Genomic DNA, 16,287 nt, shown 5'->3' with positions numbered 1-16,287 from the left:
GTGTGTGTGAATGCTTGGAAGCTGAGCAGCTTTGTGGGAGGAAGGAGAAGCTCTGTGGGAAGCTTTGTGGGCGACTTTACTTACATCCGAGTGTGCAGAGACCTTGGAGGAACCTTTGGAAAAGTCACTTTGGTTTTGCGAAGTGGTTTTGAGAGCCTGTTAAGAGTTTTCAAAGAAAAAGTCATTTTTTGAGCTTTTCCCTGTTCCGTCCGATGACAGAGACTCCGTATTGACTTGTAGAGGTAACTATTGCTTGCTTTTGGTATCCACTTCACTTCAGGAGCTTGGAAACACCTTCATTCTTGAATCTGGGATTATTTCATTGGATTTCTAACTCACTGTGTCAGTTTCTGCGTTTTTTGCCCGGGTGTTGGAACTCAAGTTTGGAGCAACCATTTGCAGATCTGTCAGTTCCGATGGACTCAGGAGATCTTAAAACTTCTATGTTGCTCATCATTCGCACTCCGGTGGAGTTTACAAACAGCTCTTTTCAAAAACGTTTTTCAATCCGTGTGTTGGACCCAGTGATTGAGACCACGGTTTTCAAAACCATCTGTCCCATTGCGTTCCGGACGCCCAAAAATCCTACTAGTCAGTTCTTGTGCGATTTGGTGGAGGATTTTCAGAGTTATAGATCTGTGTATTCGATTTCGTCTCTTTGTTATGCATTTTTCATTCTAAGGTTTTGAAACCTTAGATTTATGCCACATGGCAGTGGATAAGTGTTGACTCCCATTTCTCACTCATCGGTTGGGATTTTGGAGTTCCGACAGAAGAGAGATATTTGTAGATTTTCTTGCTGAGTCCGATTATGCAATGATGCCCATGTTTTGAGGCATCTCAGGTTCTATTTTCAGTAGCGGTCATTACCGTGGGACTATGATTTCTTGAGCATACCTTATGCAAATCACTCTGGTTGCAATTTGAGCAGTGTGCGCTCATTCGTCGTGGTGTGCATTGGGTTGCAATGGATGATTTATAGGCCATTTGGATGCATTGCAGTCCTTATTGGATGCGCTGATAGGTCCAAATTGCCTTGTGGGATGCTATTTTTTATGGATGCTTTGCACATGGATGCTATTTTATGCTGAGGGAGAGCTTTGATACATTGCAAGTGATGCACTGATAGTGCTATGCTCTCTTGGATGAGATATTATTGATGCATATGCCAGTGGACGGTGTTTATGCTTGAGTCATTTGGCACTTATTGGTATTTTCTTTTGGGCCAGATTTGCTCATATGGATGTATATAATATGCACATGAGTCAGATGCATCTTTTGATGCTTTGAGCTTTGAGTTTTGGTGATATTTCACTCTATTGTGGCATACACATTTGGGTGCACCTAGTATTTGGTGTGATTCTCTCTTACAGGCACTAGCATTTGGGATTTTCTTTCATTTGCATCATGGCATCCTCTTCCATGTCTGAAAAGAAGTTTTTCAGCATTAAAAAGTTTGATGGGACAAACTTTTCTTTGTGGAAAGAACAAATAAGGGATGTGCTTATTCAAAAGAAGCAGATTAAACCCTTGGCAGGGATTGAAGCTAAGCCTGCAAATATGTCTGAGGATGATTGGAATGAGTTGGATGCATTAGCAAAGTCTACTATTAGACTTCATCTTGCAGAGTCAGTTTATTTCATAGTAGTAAATGAGCAGACTACGGAAGATTTGTGAAATTTCACAATAGTAAATGAGCAGACTAAAATGAGCAGACTACGGAAGATTTGTGAAAGAAACTGTGTGCCACTTATGAGAATGAAACTGCCTCTAATAAAGTTTACCTCATGAAGAGGTTGTTTGAGCTGCAGATGAAGGAAGGGGTCTCCATTGCTTCTCACTTGAATGAATTCAATATTATTTTCAGTCAGCTTCAGGCTCAGAAGATGAATTTAAGATGACCACACTTGGATGCATGCTTGGACTAGTGGCATCAGAGAATATGGAGCTTATGCAGATGGATGTCAAGACAGCTTTCTTGCATGGGGATTTGCATGAGAAAATTTACATGGTGCAGCCGGAAGGCTTTGAAGAAAAGGGCAAAGAGCATTTCGTTTGCAAGCTAAAGAAGAGTCTCTATGGTCTTAAGCAAGCCCCTAGAGAATGGTATCAAAAGTTTGATGCTTTCATTTGGTCTCAGGGTTTTAGAAGGAGTGAAATTGATCACTGCCTCTACACTAAAAGGGCTAAGGATAATAGCTTGATAATCTTTGCACTATATGTGGATGATATGCTATTGGTTAGCAAGAATACTTATGAGCTAGATGCATTAAAGGCCAAGTTGCATGAGGCCTTTGATATGAAGGATTTGGGACTTGCAGGTCATATTCTTGGTATGCGCATCACGCGTGATTGGAGTAGGAAACTCCTTTGGCTTTCACAAAAAGAGTATGTTATAAAAGTATTGCAGCGTTTCAATATGGAGGGGGCGAAGGCAGTGAGTACTCCATTGCCTCCATATGTGAAACTGAGTCATACAGATAGTCCCAAATCAAATGAGGAAAGGGCCATGATGGCCAAGGTTCCTTATGCATCAGCAGTTGGGAGTCTTATGTATGCTATGATAGCTACTAGACCAGACATTGCATTTGCAGTGGGAGGAGTTAGTCGGTATATGGCTAATCCAGGAAAGAGGCATTGGGAGGCAGTTAAATGCATCATGAGGTACATGAAGGGTACCAAGGAGATGTGCATCTGCTTTGGTAGAGGAGACATGCGTGTACTTGGGTACATAGATTCAGACTATGCAGGGCACGTGGATAGTAGGAGATCCACTTCTGGTTATGTGTTCATCTTTGTAAGTGGTGCAGTGTCGTGGATGTCTCGCGCACAGAAGTGCGTTGCTTTGTCTACCACAGAGGCTGAGTATGTTGCAACCACAGAGGGTTGCAAGGAGGCTATATGGCTTGATCGGCTAGTGGGAGATTTGGAAATTCATATAGGTGTACCGACATTGCATAGTGATTCCATGAGTGCTATTCAGCTAGCACGGAATCCGGTCTTTCATGCAAAGACCAAACACATTGAGGTCAGGTACCATTTCATCAGGGAGAACTCTTGAAGCTCTGACAACCATTTTGCAAATCTCCCCCCAGGATTAGGCATGCGAACTAGATATGCTAATACAGACTGAAGGTAAGAAAGAAAAATGGCCGAGGTAATAAATAGGAGCGAAAATTTCTGAAGGTAAGAAAGAAAAATGGCCGAGGTAATAAATAGGATTAGGCTTGCGAACTAGATATGCTAATACAGACTGAAGGTAAGAAAGAAAAATGGCCGAGGTAATAAATAGGAGCGAAACTTTCTGACTGAAAACACCAAAGAGACGGCTTGCTGCTCCATTTCTTTATACCTTGTTTCCACCTCTGTAAGTTGTTGGCTGGCACAATAGATGGGTTGCATTCTACCTGCCTCCCCTTTTTATAGCAATACAGCACCAACTGAATGCAAAGATACACTTGGATTTTCATAAAAGTCTTGAGACTAATCAGGGGGCTTTAATATTGGGCCCTGACTCATGGCCTCCTTAAGTTGCTAAAAAGACTCTTGTTGCTTCACACCCCATTGGAAAGAAACTCCTTTTTTTGTCAATAAGTTCATGGGATGCACTATCTGTGAAATCATCACAAAAGCATTGATAATACTTGCTCTTTCCTAGAATTTTGCGAGCACTAGTGACACTCTCAAGACTTGGCAATGCCATGATTGCTTGAACCTTGTCCGGATCCATTTGCAAGCCTTCTTCAGACACAATATGTCCCAACAAGACTACTTTCGTTTGAGCCAAATGACACTTGCTAGGATTTAGACACCCTTTTGCTTCATCAATCCTAGCTAAGGCCATCTTTAACTTCTCCATGTGATCTATGTGCCAAGAATAAATGCACAAATCATCCAAAACACTTTTATAAACTTTCCCAAGTAACGCTCGAGCTCTTGACTCATGAATCTTTGAAATGTAGCTGGTGCATTGGTCAATCCAAAACACATCACTCTGTAAGAAAAACTCCCCAAGGTGTGACAAATGACGTTTTCTTTCGATCTTACCCCTTCCTCCCGAATACGAATTTGAAAGTACCCAGAAGACCCATCACATACAATATACATCTCATTCCCTGCTACTTGGTCTAGTATTTCGTCTTGGAATGGCAAAGGAAAATGATCCGTCTTAGTGCATGCATTTAAACGACGAAAGTCCACACAAACCCGCCATTTATTTCGTTTCTTTGGTGTAACAACTACAGGAGATATCCATTTTGAATCATCAACAGGAAAGATGAATCCCGCCTCAAGTAGTTGTGTTACCTCTTTCTTTACTGCCTCAGCTTGGATCACCCCCAATCGCCTTAAGCATTGCACAATTGGCTTGCTTTTTTGCTTCAACTCAATCTTGTGCTCCACAAGAGAGACTGGTCGAACCTGTGAATAGCTTGTTGCAAAGAGACATGGAAAATCATCTTACATATCCAAGTACTGGAGCTTCTCACTACTTGATAGAGAATCACCAAGAAGCTCTTCATTGCATTGGCATCGTTGAGTGTGCTCCACATCCTCCACATGAAGTGTCTCTATAGGATCTTCTTGTACCCCAACCTTGTTCCCTCCTGACTCATCCCGATCAGTACCAAGACAAAGACCAAAGGCCACTTCTTCCACCTCACCCTCTGGGTTGGACTCCTCAGAGCTATACCCTGTCTCTTCTTCTTCATCGATTAAGTCAGAGCTCAAACTCTCTGATGTTGAAGACTCCTCCTTGACAACTTCCTTTTTGCGACTTCTGATGTTGTAGCGCATCTTCTTATCATTTCCCTGCAAAATCAATTCTCCAGTATCCCACTTTTGAACAGCCTTCACCTTGCATAGCCAAAGCCTTCCCAAAATCAATGGATAGGCACGTGCATCTGGCTTGGTAGGGATCACCTGAAAAGTAGTCGGCATAGAAATTCCACATACATCCAATTCTAGATTCTTCACAACTCCCAAGGTCTTAATCCTAGTGTTGTGATCCAATTTGATGCGATAAGGAGAGGTAGTAGTAGACATTAATCGATGCACCTCATAGTACTAGGCATCTATCATGGTCTTCTCACTCATGACATTAATCAATGCACCTCCATCAATGTACACATTAGATATCACTTGACCATCAATGATCACATCAACCACAGGTACATCATCACCAACATCTATATCTACCTTTTGAACAACAGGAATGGTACTTTTTTTCTTTTTCTTCTTTGACACTCTTGTGGTTGCTAGCTTTCCCCATTCCTTCCGTAGTTTTGGAAACAAAGCAAGTAATTGACCAAAGGTGATATGAGCTTCCTTTTCTTTAAGGTCGGACAACAAGTCATAGCTTGCAATGCCTTGTCCTAAAGGAAAGTCTGACTGGCTAATTCTCCTTCTAGATGCCTTCTTTTTCTTACTAATGTGTTCCTCTTCATGATGTTCCTCATCTACTTCTTCCTTGCTTTCTTCTTCTTCTTTTGCTTTACCACGCCCCCATTTAGCCATCATTACCTCTCTTTCCTCATCCCCTGAAGAAGCTTCTGACAAGGATACTTGTTTTTCTTCTTTCTTTCTCAATCTCGGACACTTAGGGCAATAGTGACCTTTTTCATTACATTCATAGCAAGTGATCCCACTCTTATCTCGAGGCCTATTCTCACTCTTTGGTACTCTAGGTTGTCGTGCATTAACCAAATGCAATTTCAAATCGGCAAACTCTACCATCAATTGGGAGATATTATGTTCTAACTCAGAGGACTTTGGTACGTGAGGAGTGCCCATTACCTCCACCTTAAAAGTTGAAGTTGTTGAAGACACAAAAGAGGATTCGATTTTTAGAGAAGCTTCTTTCTTGGTCGCAATGTGAAGTGCCTCCATGTATATTGTTGGATCTTTACTCATTACTTTTGAGCGAAGACGAGGCTCCAAAGCCATAACAAATTTGCTCATCTTTAAGTGCTCCATCCCTACGAGACTTTGAGGGGCCGATGATGTAGATGCCGCAACTCGCAAAGCTGCCCTTTCATACTTTGTCCATAAAGTTTCATATCGGATTGCTAATGCAAAGACCATCTCACCCTCTCCTTGATAGAACCGGTCCAACTGCAATATCAAAGCATTTGGTGACTCCACTGCCCTAAATCTCTGCTTCATTGCAGCCACCACTTGATCCCAGTCCTCCTTGGTAGAGTCTGGCAAGGCCTCATGCCAAATCAAGGCTACACCTTCAAGAAAATAAGGCAAAATCTCCGCCCAATCCTTCATGGACCATCCAGAAAGCCGGCATCCTTGAATAAAATCGCGAAGATAAGACTCCGGGTCTTCCCCTTGGGTCCCTCGAAACATTGGAATCTTCACCATGATGAAACACAAAAGGAAAACACCAAGCTCCAAATAATATCCCAAACAAGATACCATAGAGCCTTAGTATACCAAGACCAACTTATTATGCATAACCACTTGTTGAAAACCCTCCACAATGTGATCCTCAATAAAATCTTAAAAAATAAGTGACCAACCAGCACCATGAAAACATTGTGTATACATGCATTCAAGAATCACCCTTCTCACAATTGGAAGTGTACATAATAGCTTCAAGATATTGTACTCTTCATCATTTGCATAGCAAAAGAAGTTGAAAGCATTGAGAATCACCACTCCACTGTTATAATCAAAAACTACCCAAAGACTCAACTCTTCTTCATACCAAGCTGCTAGTGCATGAAACAATCCCCAATCTATCATTGTGCCTACTGCCAATGTTGTTGATTCAACAACATATTCGAGAGTGCAAACATAAAGGATACGATCATAATGACCGTGCGAATAGCTTGAGCATCACCTTCATAATCTTCTAGTTCTCTTAAAGGGGCTGCAATCTCTTCTAATGCAGTTCTTCCAGGCATCTTCTTTATCACATCAGAAAACACATGCTTATACTAGGCATAACATGCAATCAAGTACACCTGAGACCGTTTAGTATGGTGGGATGAATCCAATACCAAACGTACTCAACGTCTCTACCAAAAGATGTGACATGAAGTTGGGGGTAATAAACTTCACGCACCTCTTCACTTCTTGTTGCTTTCAAACTGAGTGATAGAGATATTTATCACTAGGAAAGGGACATTAAAAAGAAGCTTTTATACCAAGAGACCACACCATACTATCCTTCCTTATATGAGAATGAAGATGGTAACATCCCAAGTGATGTTGTACTCTAGCATAGGGAGAAGGAAAGGATCAGCGGAGGCCATAATCTTAGCAAGCTAGTCTGTGCCAAAGAGAAGAGTGATACATTGTTGAAAGAAGATCTTGCGGCTCAACATTGAACTGATATATAGCGAGGATTTTGAAGGGGCTAATTGTGTCGGATGGGTAGGTTCTGGGGAAACATTGCACCTCCTTCATAGATACCTTTACAATTAGCTCAAAACACTCTGCAAACTATCATTGGACACAGAGGCCTATAACTTTTAGTAGAGACATGATATCAAATATTCAAACACATATTGAGATGCGCCTTGAAATGGGCTTCGCTTTGAATAAGTTTCGTAAGAAACAAAGAAGCGATCGGAAAGATATGGGCAGTTTACTAGGCGAGGGTAGAAACTGTCTGAAAAAGAAAGTCACACACAAAGAGTCATATATTTTTTGTTTGACATCTAATATAATAACTTAAGACATAGGATGATGCTCCTTGAATAGAGCTTTGTGTTGATATAAGTTTCGTCCGAATTGGACATCAAGAAAAAAGTTATGAGCAAAATACTGACAGGGGGTCAAACTGTCATGAAAAACACCTACTCCTACTGGTGCCGACTTGGGAGAATACTACATTTATGCTTAGACTTCATCAACGATCCAAGTCCCATAGAGGTCGCGTAAGAAAGAAGGAGGAGCTCCCTTTGTGGCTTGGGAAATAGATAAACCATGTATGCGCAATGCGCAGTTGAATAGACAACACTTTTGAGCACTTTGGAAGAGAGAAAAGGGAAGAGAGACTCAAGAGAGGGAATACGAAGTGAGCTTCATTGTTAATAGAGTGGGACTCCACTCCAATTGAACTCAAAATACTACAAACACAAAGGAGAAGAGCAAGTTTCATACATATAAGAGGGAGTAGAAGCTGCAAAATACTCATAGAGAGAGAATGAACTAGAGAGAGATGGACTTAAGAGTCTACATAAGAGAATATCTACAAGAGGGAGAAAAGGCTCATGGAAGAGGCTTGAGGAAACTAGAGCTACAGCAACATGAGGCCTAATGGGAGGAAGACATCGTGAACAAGGGAGAGGAGGGCTTCTTTTATAGAGATTTTGTGACCCTCCTTCACCCATTTACAATTGCTGCCTATAGATTCTTTTCCCCATCAATCACATAAGCCCATATGTCACCATCCATGTCCTTTTTGGCTACTCTTGCCATGTGTTCCATCAAAAGATGCTCAAGACTCTTAAAATATTGAGAAAGTTTAGAGTCTTCCCACATGGAGCCCATAGGGACCCTCTCTTTTCCATATGTCCACATCCTCCTTATTCCACATGACAAATCCTGGTTTTTCCATTTTTCTTGCATCCTGCATCCATTCAGCGTGACCTGTCATGTGGTTTGACGCACCCGAGTCAACATACCACACATCATTGCTTTCTTCTGCACTTGTTATAGAATTTGTCATATGCTGCACCATAAACAAATGCTCATTTCTGTCATCACCCTGTCTACTAGAGGATGCATAATTGCCTTGCTGCAATTTTCCACTCATAATGTCATTCTGCTTTTTGTAGCAGTCTTTAGCCATATGACCCATTTTGCCACAATAGTAGCATTCAACATTGCTGTTTGCATTTTGGCTTCTCTGCCATCCACCACGGCCTCTTTGGCTCCCCCTGCCTCTAGAGTAACCATGTCCTCCTGCATAGGACTGGTTTTCTTGCGTTTGCTGCATATTCTGATTTCTACCACGGCCTGCAGATCGGCCTCCTCTACCTCTGCCTCTACCTCTGCCAGCATTTAAGACAGTTTCTTTTGAAGTTCCTGCTGAAGAAGATGCACCCCCATTTCTCTGCTCTTTAGAAATTAGAAGAGCAATCAACTCCTCAAAATCAGGAAAGTTTTCACGGACGGCAATGGATGTCCGGAACTGTGCATAATCCTTTCCTAGACCATTCAAGGTCACAGAAACCAAATCATCATCATCCACTGGCGACCCAATGGAAGCAAGTGCATCTGCAATTTTCTTCACTTTCATGTGGTAGTCATTTATGCTCAAATTTTCTCTCTGCACATTGTGCAACTCCTGTTTGAGTTGCATTTTCCTGGCTTGCGTATTTGTGCTATACATTTTTGCCAAAGTATCCCATGCCTCCTTTGGCGTATTTGCATCCTGAATATGCACAATCATGGAGTCCGAAATACTGATAGACAGCCAGTACATAACTTTCCTGGCTCTCTCATGCCATCCTTTGAATGCCTGCATTTCCTGTTGACTGGGAACATTAGGAAGAACAGGTTCTTCTTCATTTCTTGTAATGAATTCCCAATAGCCTTTTCCCATCAAGAAATTCGTCATTCTAAACTTCCATGCCTGAAAGTTGTTCTTGTCAAGCTTTTCAGTGACAATCTGTGAAAGAGAATCAGATGCCATTACAGAACACTGCAAAATATTCTGTCACTGCAAAAAACACAGCTTTTGCCTCACACGGGCAGATCTGCAAAACTGACGAGAGTGGTATTTCACCACACAGTCACTTCCTAGTGACGATTTTGCATCAACAGGCAATAGGCATGAATCTGCAACTCCCAGTATCTCTGCACACAGGCATACGATGCAATTTCTGCGGCACCTTTCCACCGACTAGCCGCGCAGTGGTCGCACAGCAAAAAATAGGGCCTTTCTCTGAGTGCCTGCGAAGAACTTCTGCCTTCAAAACGGGCCCTGAAACGGCCTCAAATCAGAAAAATAAAGTCACTAAGGGCTTCACCCTTACCCGCAACATATACTGCGCTCTCGCCACACCGCGAAGGGCGTCTCAATCTGAAACAGTGCACTCCTGCACTTCTGGCTGTGCTACCTGCAGAGATTTGCTCCCAAACTCGAAATAGGAAAGCAACACTGGTCCTCTTACCAGGACACCACGAACTTGGCTTGCTTTCTTGAGCTCCTTACCACGAACAAGGCTCTGATACCATGTGAAGATTGTGGGAGAGAGGGAAGGAGTCTCACTTGCGGCTTTCTCACATGCACAATGGGGGAATACACACAAAGGTGGAGGCTGAAAACAGTTTTCCTCTTCTTAGTTGTGTAAAGCCAAAAGAACTCACGTACAAAGAAATAGAAGAACCCTATATGTGGGTCTCAAACCAAACTCAACTAACTAAGGTGGCATACTAACTGAGCCACGAACTAGTGTAGATAAGGATAGCTGTCATCCAGCTATTATTTGTGGGCGGTGTACCAACCGCATCTCCAGCCGCATCTCCAGCTAGTCGGTGACATAAATGCACAACAGTCACCCTGGCATATCGCGAGTGGAGCAGCTCGATATCTCAACATTTAGGGTCTAGGGTTTATGGTATATGGTGTAGAATTTAGGGTGTAGGAATTAAGCATGGTAAAGGTATTTGCAAAGTTACATGACCATGCCTTATATATAATCCACAAAAGGGGTTGGAAAGGAAGATCAACTATGATTTGTGTCCGTGCAAGGATTAATTAATTTTCTTAATTTGGAAAAGTAAAATTTCAAAAAAATAGCCATGGTTGTGGGAGGGTAGGAAAAAAAGGGAATTAATGGAATGGAGAAAAGGGGGAACAAAAGGAAGGTGCAGGGGGGGGGGGGTGAAAGGAAGGGGGGTGGGGGCGGGGTGGGGGGAGAAAGGGGGGAAGTTTGCATGGTAGGGTTTGAGTTCCTTTAGGGATATTTATTGACTCTCACCTCTCCCATAACTCATTTTCGATCACACCCTCCCTTCTACTCCCGCTTCTGCCATGTTTCCCTCCCTTCCTCTCTCCCTCTCCCTCTCCATTGTCCCTTCTTCTCTCCCTCTCCCTCCCCTTTCTCTTCCCTGTCCCTTCCCGTTCTCCTCCCTCTTACCCTCCCTTCCCTCTCCTCTCCTTCTCCCTCTCCCCTTCCCCCTTCCCCTCCCCTCCCCTCTCCCTCCCCCCCTTCTCTCTCTCTCTCTCTCTCTCCCCCCTCTTCCCCGTCCCTTCTTTCTTTCCCCCACTCTTTCCCTCTCCATTCCATCTCTCCCCCCCTTCCCTTGCCTTTTCCTTCTTTCCCTCTCTTTCCCTCTCCATCAAGATGCATCATTTGAAGGTGTGTGCTTCACTCAGTGCAAATACATCTTAAAACACCTTGTAACTATTGCAAGGTCTCTATTAGAACCATTATAAAGTTCTTTGAGATTTTACTGTTGTTGCTTTTTGAAACTTTGAAAGGTGTTTATTGGCACCATTATTAAGTCTTGGAGATTTTAGAGTTCCAAAACCCTGAAAGGTGTTCATTAACACCATTTTTAATTCTTGGAGATTTTAGAGGACTCTCATGGTAAATTAATCTCATGCATGGAACTCTACTCTCTCTCTCTCTCTCTCTCTCTCTATATATATATATATATATATATATATATATATATATATATGGACTTAAATTATTAATAAGTTAAGAAAAAGTTAATTTTTAAAAGAGGATTAAATTTCTCTAAAATATAAGTTTATACTAGGACTTTTGTAATATAGAGTAACGTACAAATTATGTTTCCTAGTTTTTACATTGTTAGTTAAAAATAATATTCTGAGTAAATATAATTTTTATTGATGAAGGATAGTGTCAAAAAGTAAACTTTTGATTTGGGAATGATATTTTCATAAAGTAAAATACCTAGAGAGAAGGGGGGAATAAAAATCACCCAGGAGGGCCCACCTCCTCTTGAATGCCATTTGGGGCTGATTTGGGGAAGGTGCATATGGGAGGAAGGTTAAGCATGGGTTAAAGGGGGGGGGATGGTTTGGGTGGTCCCTACTATAAGGGGAACAACCAATAGGGGCTCTTTGGATGCCTTTCCACGCTCCACCTCAACGTATCATTCTCCCACACGTTGGAGCACTCTCATTGGTATACCTCGAATCCCTCCCTAATCACTTGTAATTAGGAAACACTAATTGGAGGCCCTTTTGGGATCCCATTTCTCCCCGAATGTTTATAGAGATATATTGTGAAATTTATTATGTGGAAATGATAGTGCCAGAAAGTAAACTTTTGATTCTCGAATGATATTATCATAAAGTAAACTTTCCATTTGGGAAGGATTAGTCGAAATATAGACATTGGAGTCCAAAATTAATGAAATGTGTGTTGCACTTGAATTCTGCCCTCATGATTTATTAAAGGGACATTACATCTTTTTCGTAAATAGTCCATATTGTTATGATTTTACATCAAATCCATTACATAGAAGTGGTTCTCTCTATGTAAAAGTGATTCAAGGTCACAAGTCTCTCTCTCTCTCTCTCTCTCTCTCTCTCTCTCTCCTCTTGTAAAACAAATGTGGGAGGGCGTATGAGCTGTATTGTCTTTATTTCTTGTCCAATTTTAAAGGGCGAGCAACCATTGACACAGAGGTGCAAGTGTTGGCCAATTACATAAAGACCTTGTGGATGCAAGGTAATTGTGACTCACTTGTCATTACCTTGTTCTCTTTAGTTTTGATTCCTTGCAATGTTGCTTTGATTTGGGCAATGTATATAATTTTCGAGGGTGAAGCAAGCATGACGTGGGGTTTTTAATTTTGGCAATGTTATAATTTTGCAGAGTCAGTATTTGCTCCATAAAGTGAAGGAAAGGTTAGTGACTTACCAAGTGCTGCTAGCCTTGCTCAAGAAATATTTGAGTGAGGTGAGTCAATTCTAAGCTCATTTCCCTACACTAGGCTTATGGCATCTACTCCTTTACCGAATTGTTCTTTATCTTCCTTCACAACTCACACACATACCAGCCCCTCTCACTGCGTTGGAGTTTCAAAGGCAATTCTCTTTCCCTCTTTGGAGGTCTGTGCCCACGCCCCTTTTTAGATATCATAATGCAGCGAATGAGTCCTCTTGATTCTCTCATATGACTATATGGCACTGCTCCTTTTCCTTGAATAACGTTTTTTGGACTCGACCAAGCTTACTTCTGTAATAACTTTGTAAGCCGGTTGCATGTAGATCACATATTGAGCAGGCTGTCAAGAAGAATGGCGACAGTCGATGAGCTGACCATGACGAATCCGCGTTCAATCGACGCGGTTCCTGACCTGCAAGCCCTTGGAGAGGAAATTATCGAGGTTCAGCTGACGCCTCATGATATGTGGTCATGGAATTCTCAGACTCACTGGAAACACTGGCATGGATTGTGGGCGTTGTACCAACCATTGCAAGGTCCAGAGATTGTGAAAACATATAAATCTGTCAGATCACTCTGGCCCGTGGACAAACACAGGATTCATTTATACCATCGCAATCAGTGGTATGCGACGACTGGAGAAGGCCCGGACATCAACTGGGAAGGCGGACCATGGGCGATGTACGAGCTGAAGCACAGTCTTCCTGACGGAATATGGCATCCGAATTCACTGGATCACCGCATTCTGCAATTTCCAAACGGGGATTTAGGATGGGCGCAGTTAGCATTGAAGCCGAACGATCCTAAGTGTGTCGTTTTTAACGAGCTTCATTTCATGGCATGTAAAGTATCTGTTCCTTAAATGGCCTTTCTCTTATTCTCTTTTCCACAGAGATTTGCTAACAGAAATCTGTGCTGCAAGAGAGACTCTTATACAATTTGCTACAGTGAAGATGTCTTTGGAAACGAGACGAAAAGTCTGTCTATATGGATAGATACGACGGGGTCAAAATTTTAAGAGACTCATCCTCAGAAGAAAAAACCACAAATCTATTTTTATGAAGTCTTTACTTTGTACATAAGTTCCAGCTTGTTTTCAAAGCTCGACTTGTGAATGCGGTCTCATTATGGCGTTTGACGCTTGCAGCTCCAAATGCTAGAATAGCTGTTATTCTTGGTTACGACTTTGAAGAAAAGATGGGAGTGGCACTCCAGCTTGAGGAGGCCAGGGACACTGAAAAAAGACCCGAGGCTTCGTGGAAGGGTAGCTTTTGGAAGCACCATAGGGATGCCCTTGTTGCGAACAGAGAGGAGCCAGAAGGGCAATTTATTGGAAATGAAATGAGTATCACCACTTCTCTTATCCAGACCACACGGAAAGCCCTTTGGAAGGGCTTCAAGGGAGGACTGGAGGATAGTGAAGCTACAACATACACATTGGTCCATCTTCCGAATGGGGTCACAGCTTGTGCACCTAAGACACCTGCTATTGGGAAGGCTCATGAATACTATTTGAGTTGGCTAGTGAATGAATGTCAGATTAGCGTTCTTTCAGTAAGATACTTTGCTGATGGACGTTTACAATATGTGAAATCTGGCACCTATAACAAGGTGTAAGATGGTCCACTAAATATTGGGAGCATAGTCATCTAGGGTTGTAAAGGTGCATCCCATCATGATATTTTAGTCAATTGTGTAGTTGTGTTATTTAGCAATAGCTACCTTAGATATCGTATCTCCAATAGTGAGACTTCAAGGCCATTGCAAGTTAATGTATGGTGTTCTAGCTGGTACATAATGGTGATGTGCTATAAAATTGTGACGATGGCATTGTATTGTGGTTTATTTGACAATATACTGAAATTGGTGGGCTTACTTCTTGTGTTGACTCTCTTGTTTTCGTGTGCATGGGAGAGTCAATTCAACTTCTTAGGTTCATCCTCGGGTTCCTCATTTGTCTCACTGCTTTTCTTATCGCAAAATTGTCTGACAAAATGTCCAATCTGTGAGAAAGTAATACTTTTTCACCGAAATTAGGTCCCAAACATGAATCCAAGTCTCAAACAAGGTCTAATATCAAAAACACATCTTGTAAAATAGGATTATGCTTTGGTAGGTTTTTTGTTTGCTTGCTTTTCTTGTTTGGATCACACATAAAAATTCAAGTATTAGATGCTAGACCTAGTCACATATGGTGGGTAGGGCACCTTATTAACCTCCTCATTGATCATTTGGAGTCTAACTTTGCCGACTGTGTAGCTTGAAATGGGGGGTGGAAGACAAGCCACCCCACAGGGTCCAAGTGCTCAAATGAATGATTGTTGCATCTGGCCCTGTGGAAACAAACCCTATGCTGTTTACATGACTCAAACGCTGCATTGTACTTCTGTGATAATTTTGAAAGCTGTGTGATATTGAAACTAAGATCTGATTAAGGTCTTCGTTACACTCTCTCTCTCTCTCTCTCACACACACACACACACACACACTCTCTCTCTCTCTCTCTCTCTCACACACACACACACACACACACACACCGTGTGATTGAATCGTCACAACTTTTGATAACCGTCACAGAAACGCCTATACATTGATGTATTCACAATCAATAATTACAATTCTATTCACCTCTGTGCACGACTCTGGTTTTTACATGGTATCAACCCAGTTGGATCCCAAACCAGCTACGAACTTTCGCAAGAAAGCGTCTCCAAATCCTTCTCAACAATGAAGGAGATGGGGTAGACAGAATAGTGCTGCTCAGAGGCGATCTCCTAGCCAAGAAAGGAGGAGCAGACGGGGATCTGCAGACCCTCAATGAAGGGAAACAACAAGAAAAAGGGCTTAAACAAGCTGGTATGGAGAAGAAGGGCACAATGACCCTGGCGAAGGCCCCCTCTTGCCAAGTCAAGGAGAGGCAGATGACGATCTGCAAAACCCCACTGATGGGTATAGACAACAAAAAGGGCAAAAAAACCCAGGCGCCAAAGGCACCCTCCCGGCCAACAGAGGAGAAGACCATGGCAATTTCAAACCCCTGAACGTCCGAGAAGAAGACGAAGGGTGTCTCCTGCCCAAAAGTGGAGAAATCAAATACACAACCGACGGTGACTTGTTTCCATCCTCGTTTGCACATGTCCATCCGTCTGCGCTCAACGTACGATCAAGCTGTAAAAGAGCATCCTGTACCTCGAATCTGCAAATCCATAGTCAAGAAGAAGAATTCTCTTCTTTGCATCACGATCCAAACCCCTTTCCATCTCGGTGAAGCATCTGACGGACCACCCGAAGAAGATGACTCACGTGATGAAAGAATCCATGCAAGATTTTCTTGAATTGGGGCTGAAGACCTTAAGACAAATCACTCAGACATTCAGGCTCATGAAGTAGATGA

At 42.3% G+C, this 16,287-nt stretch overlaps 1 protein-coding gene across 1 annotated transcript; it reads left to right on the top strand.

Annotated features, from left to right (window-relative positions):
- The first annotated feature begins 12,894 nt into the window (after nucleotides 1-12,894).
- Nucleotides 12,895-14,752, top strand: LOC147887024 (uncharacterized). Its single transcript, XM_087394665.1, has 3 exons — nucleotides 12,895-13,057; nucleotides 13,217-13,735; nucleotides 14,041-14,752. Exons 2-3 carry the CDS (start codon nucleotides 13,246-13,248, stop codon nucleotides 14,508-14,510), a joined length of 960 nt encoding a protein of 319 aa, XP_087250791.1. The 5' UTR covers nucleotides 12,895-13,057; nucleotides 13,217-13,245; the 3' UTR covers nucleotides 14,511-14,752.
- Nucleotides 14,753-16,287: the final 1,535 nt, after the last annotated feature.

The sequence above is a fragment of the Dipteris shenzhenensis genome, chromosome 23 (assembly GCF_047967505.1).
Source record: "Dipteris shenzhenensis isolate YYH24624 ecotype China chromosome 23, Dip_SZ_1.0, whole genome shotgun sequence".
Lineage (NCBI taxonomy): Eukaryota > Viridiplantae > Streptophyta > Polypodiopsida > Gleicheniales > Dipteridaceae > Dipteris > Dipteris shenzhenensis.
This window is presented reverse-complemented; position numbering and strand designations above follow the sequence as displayed.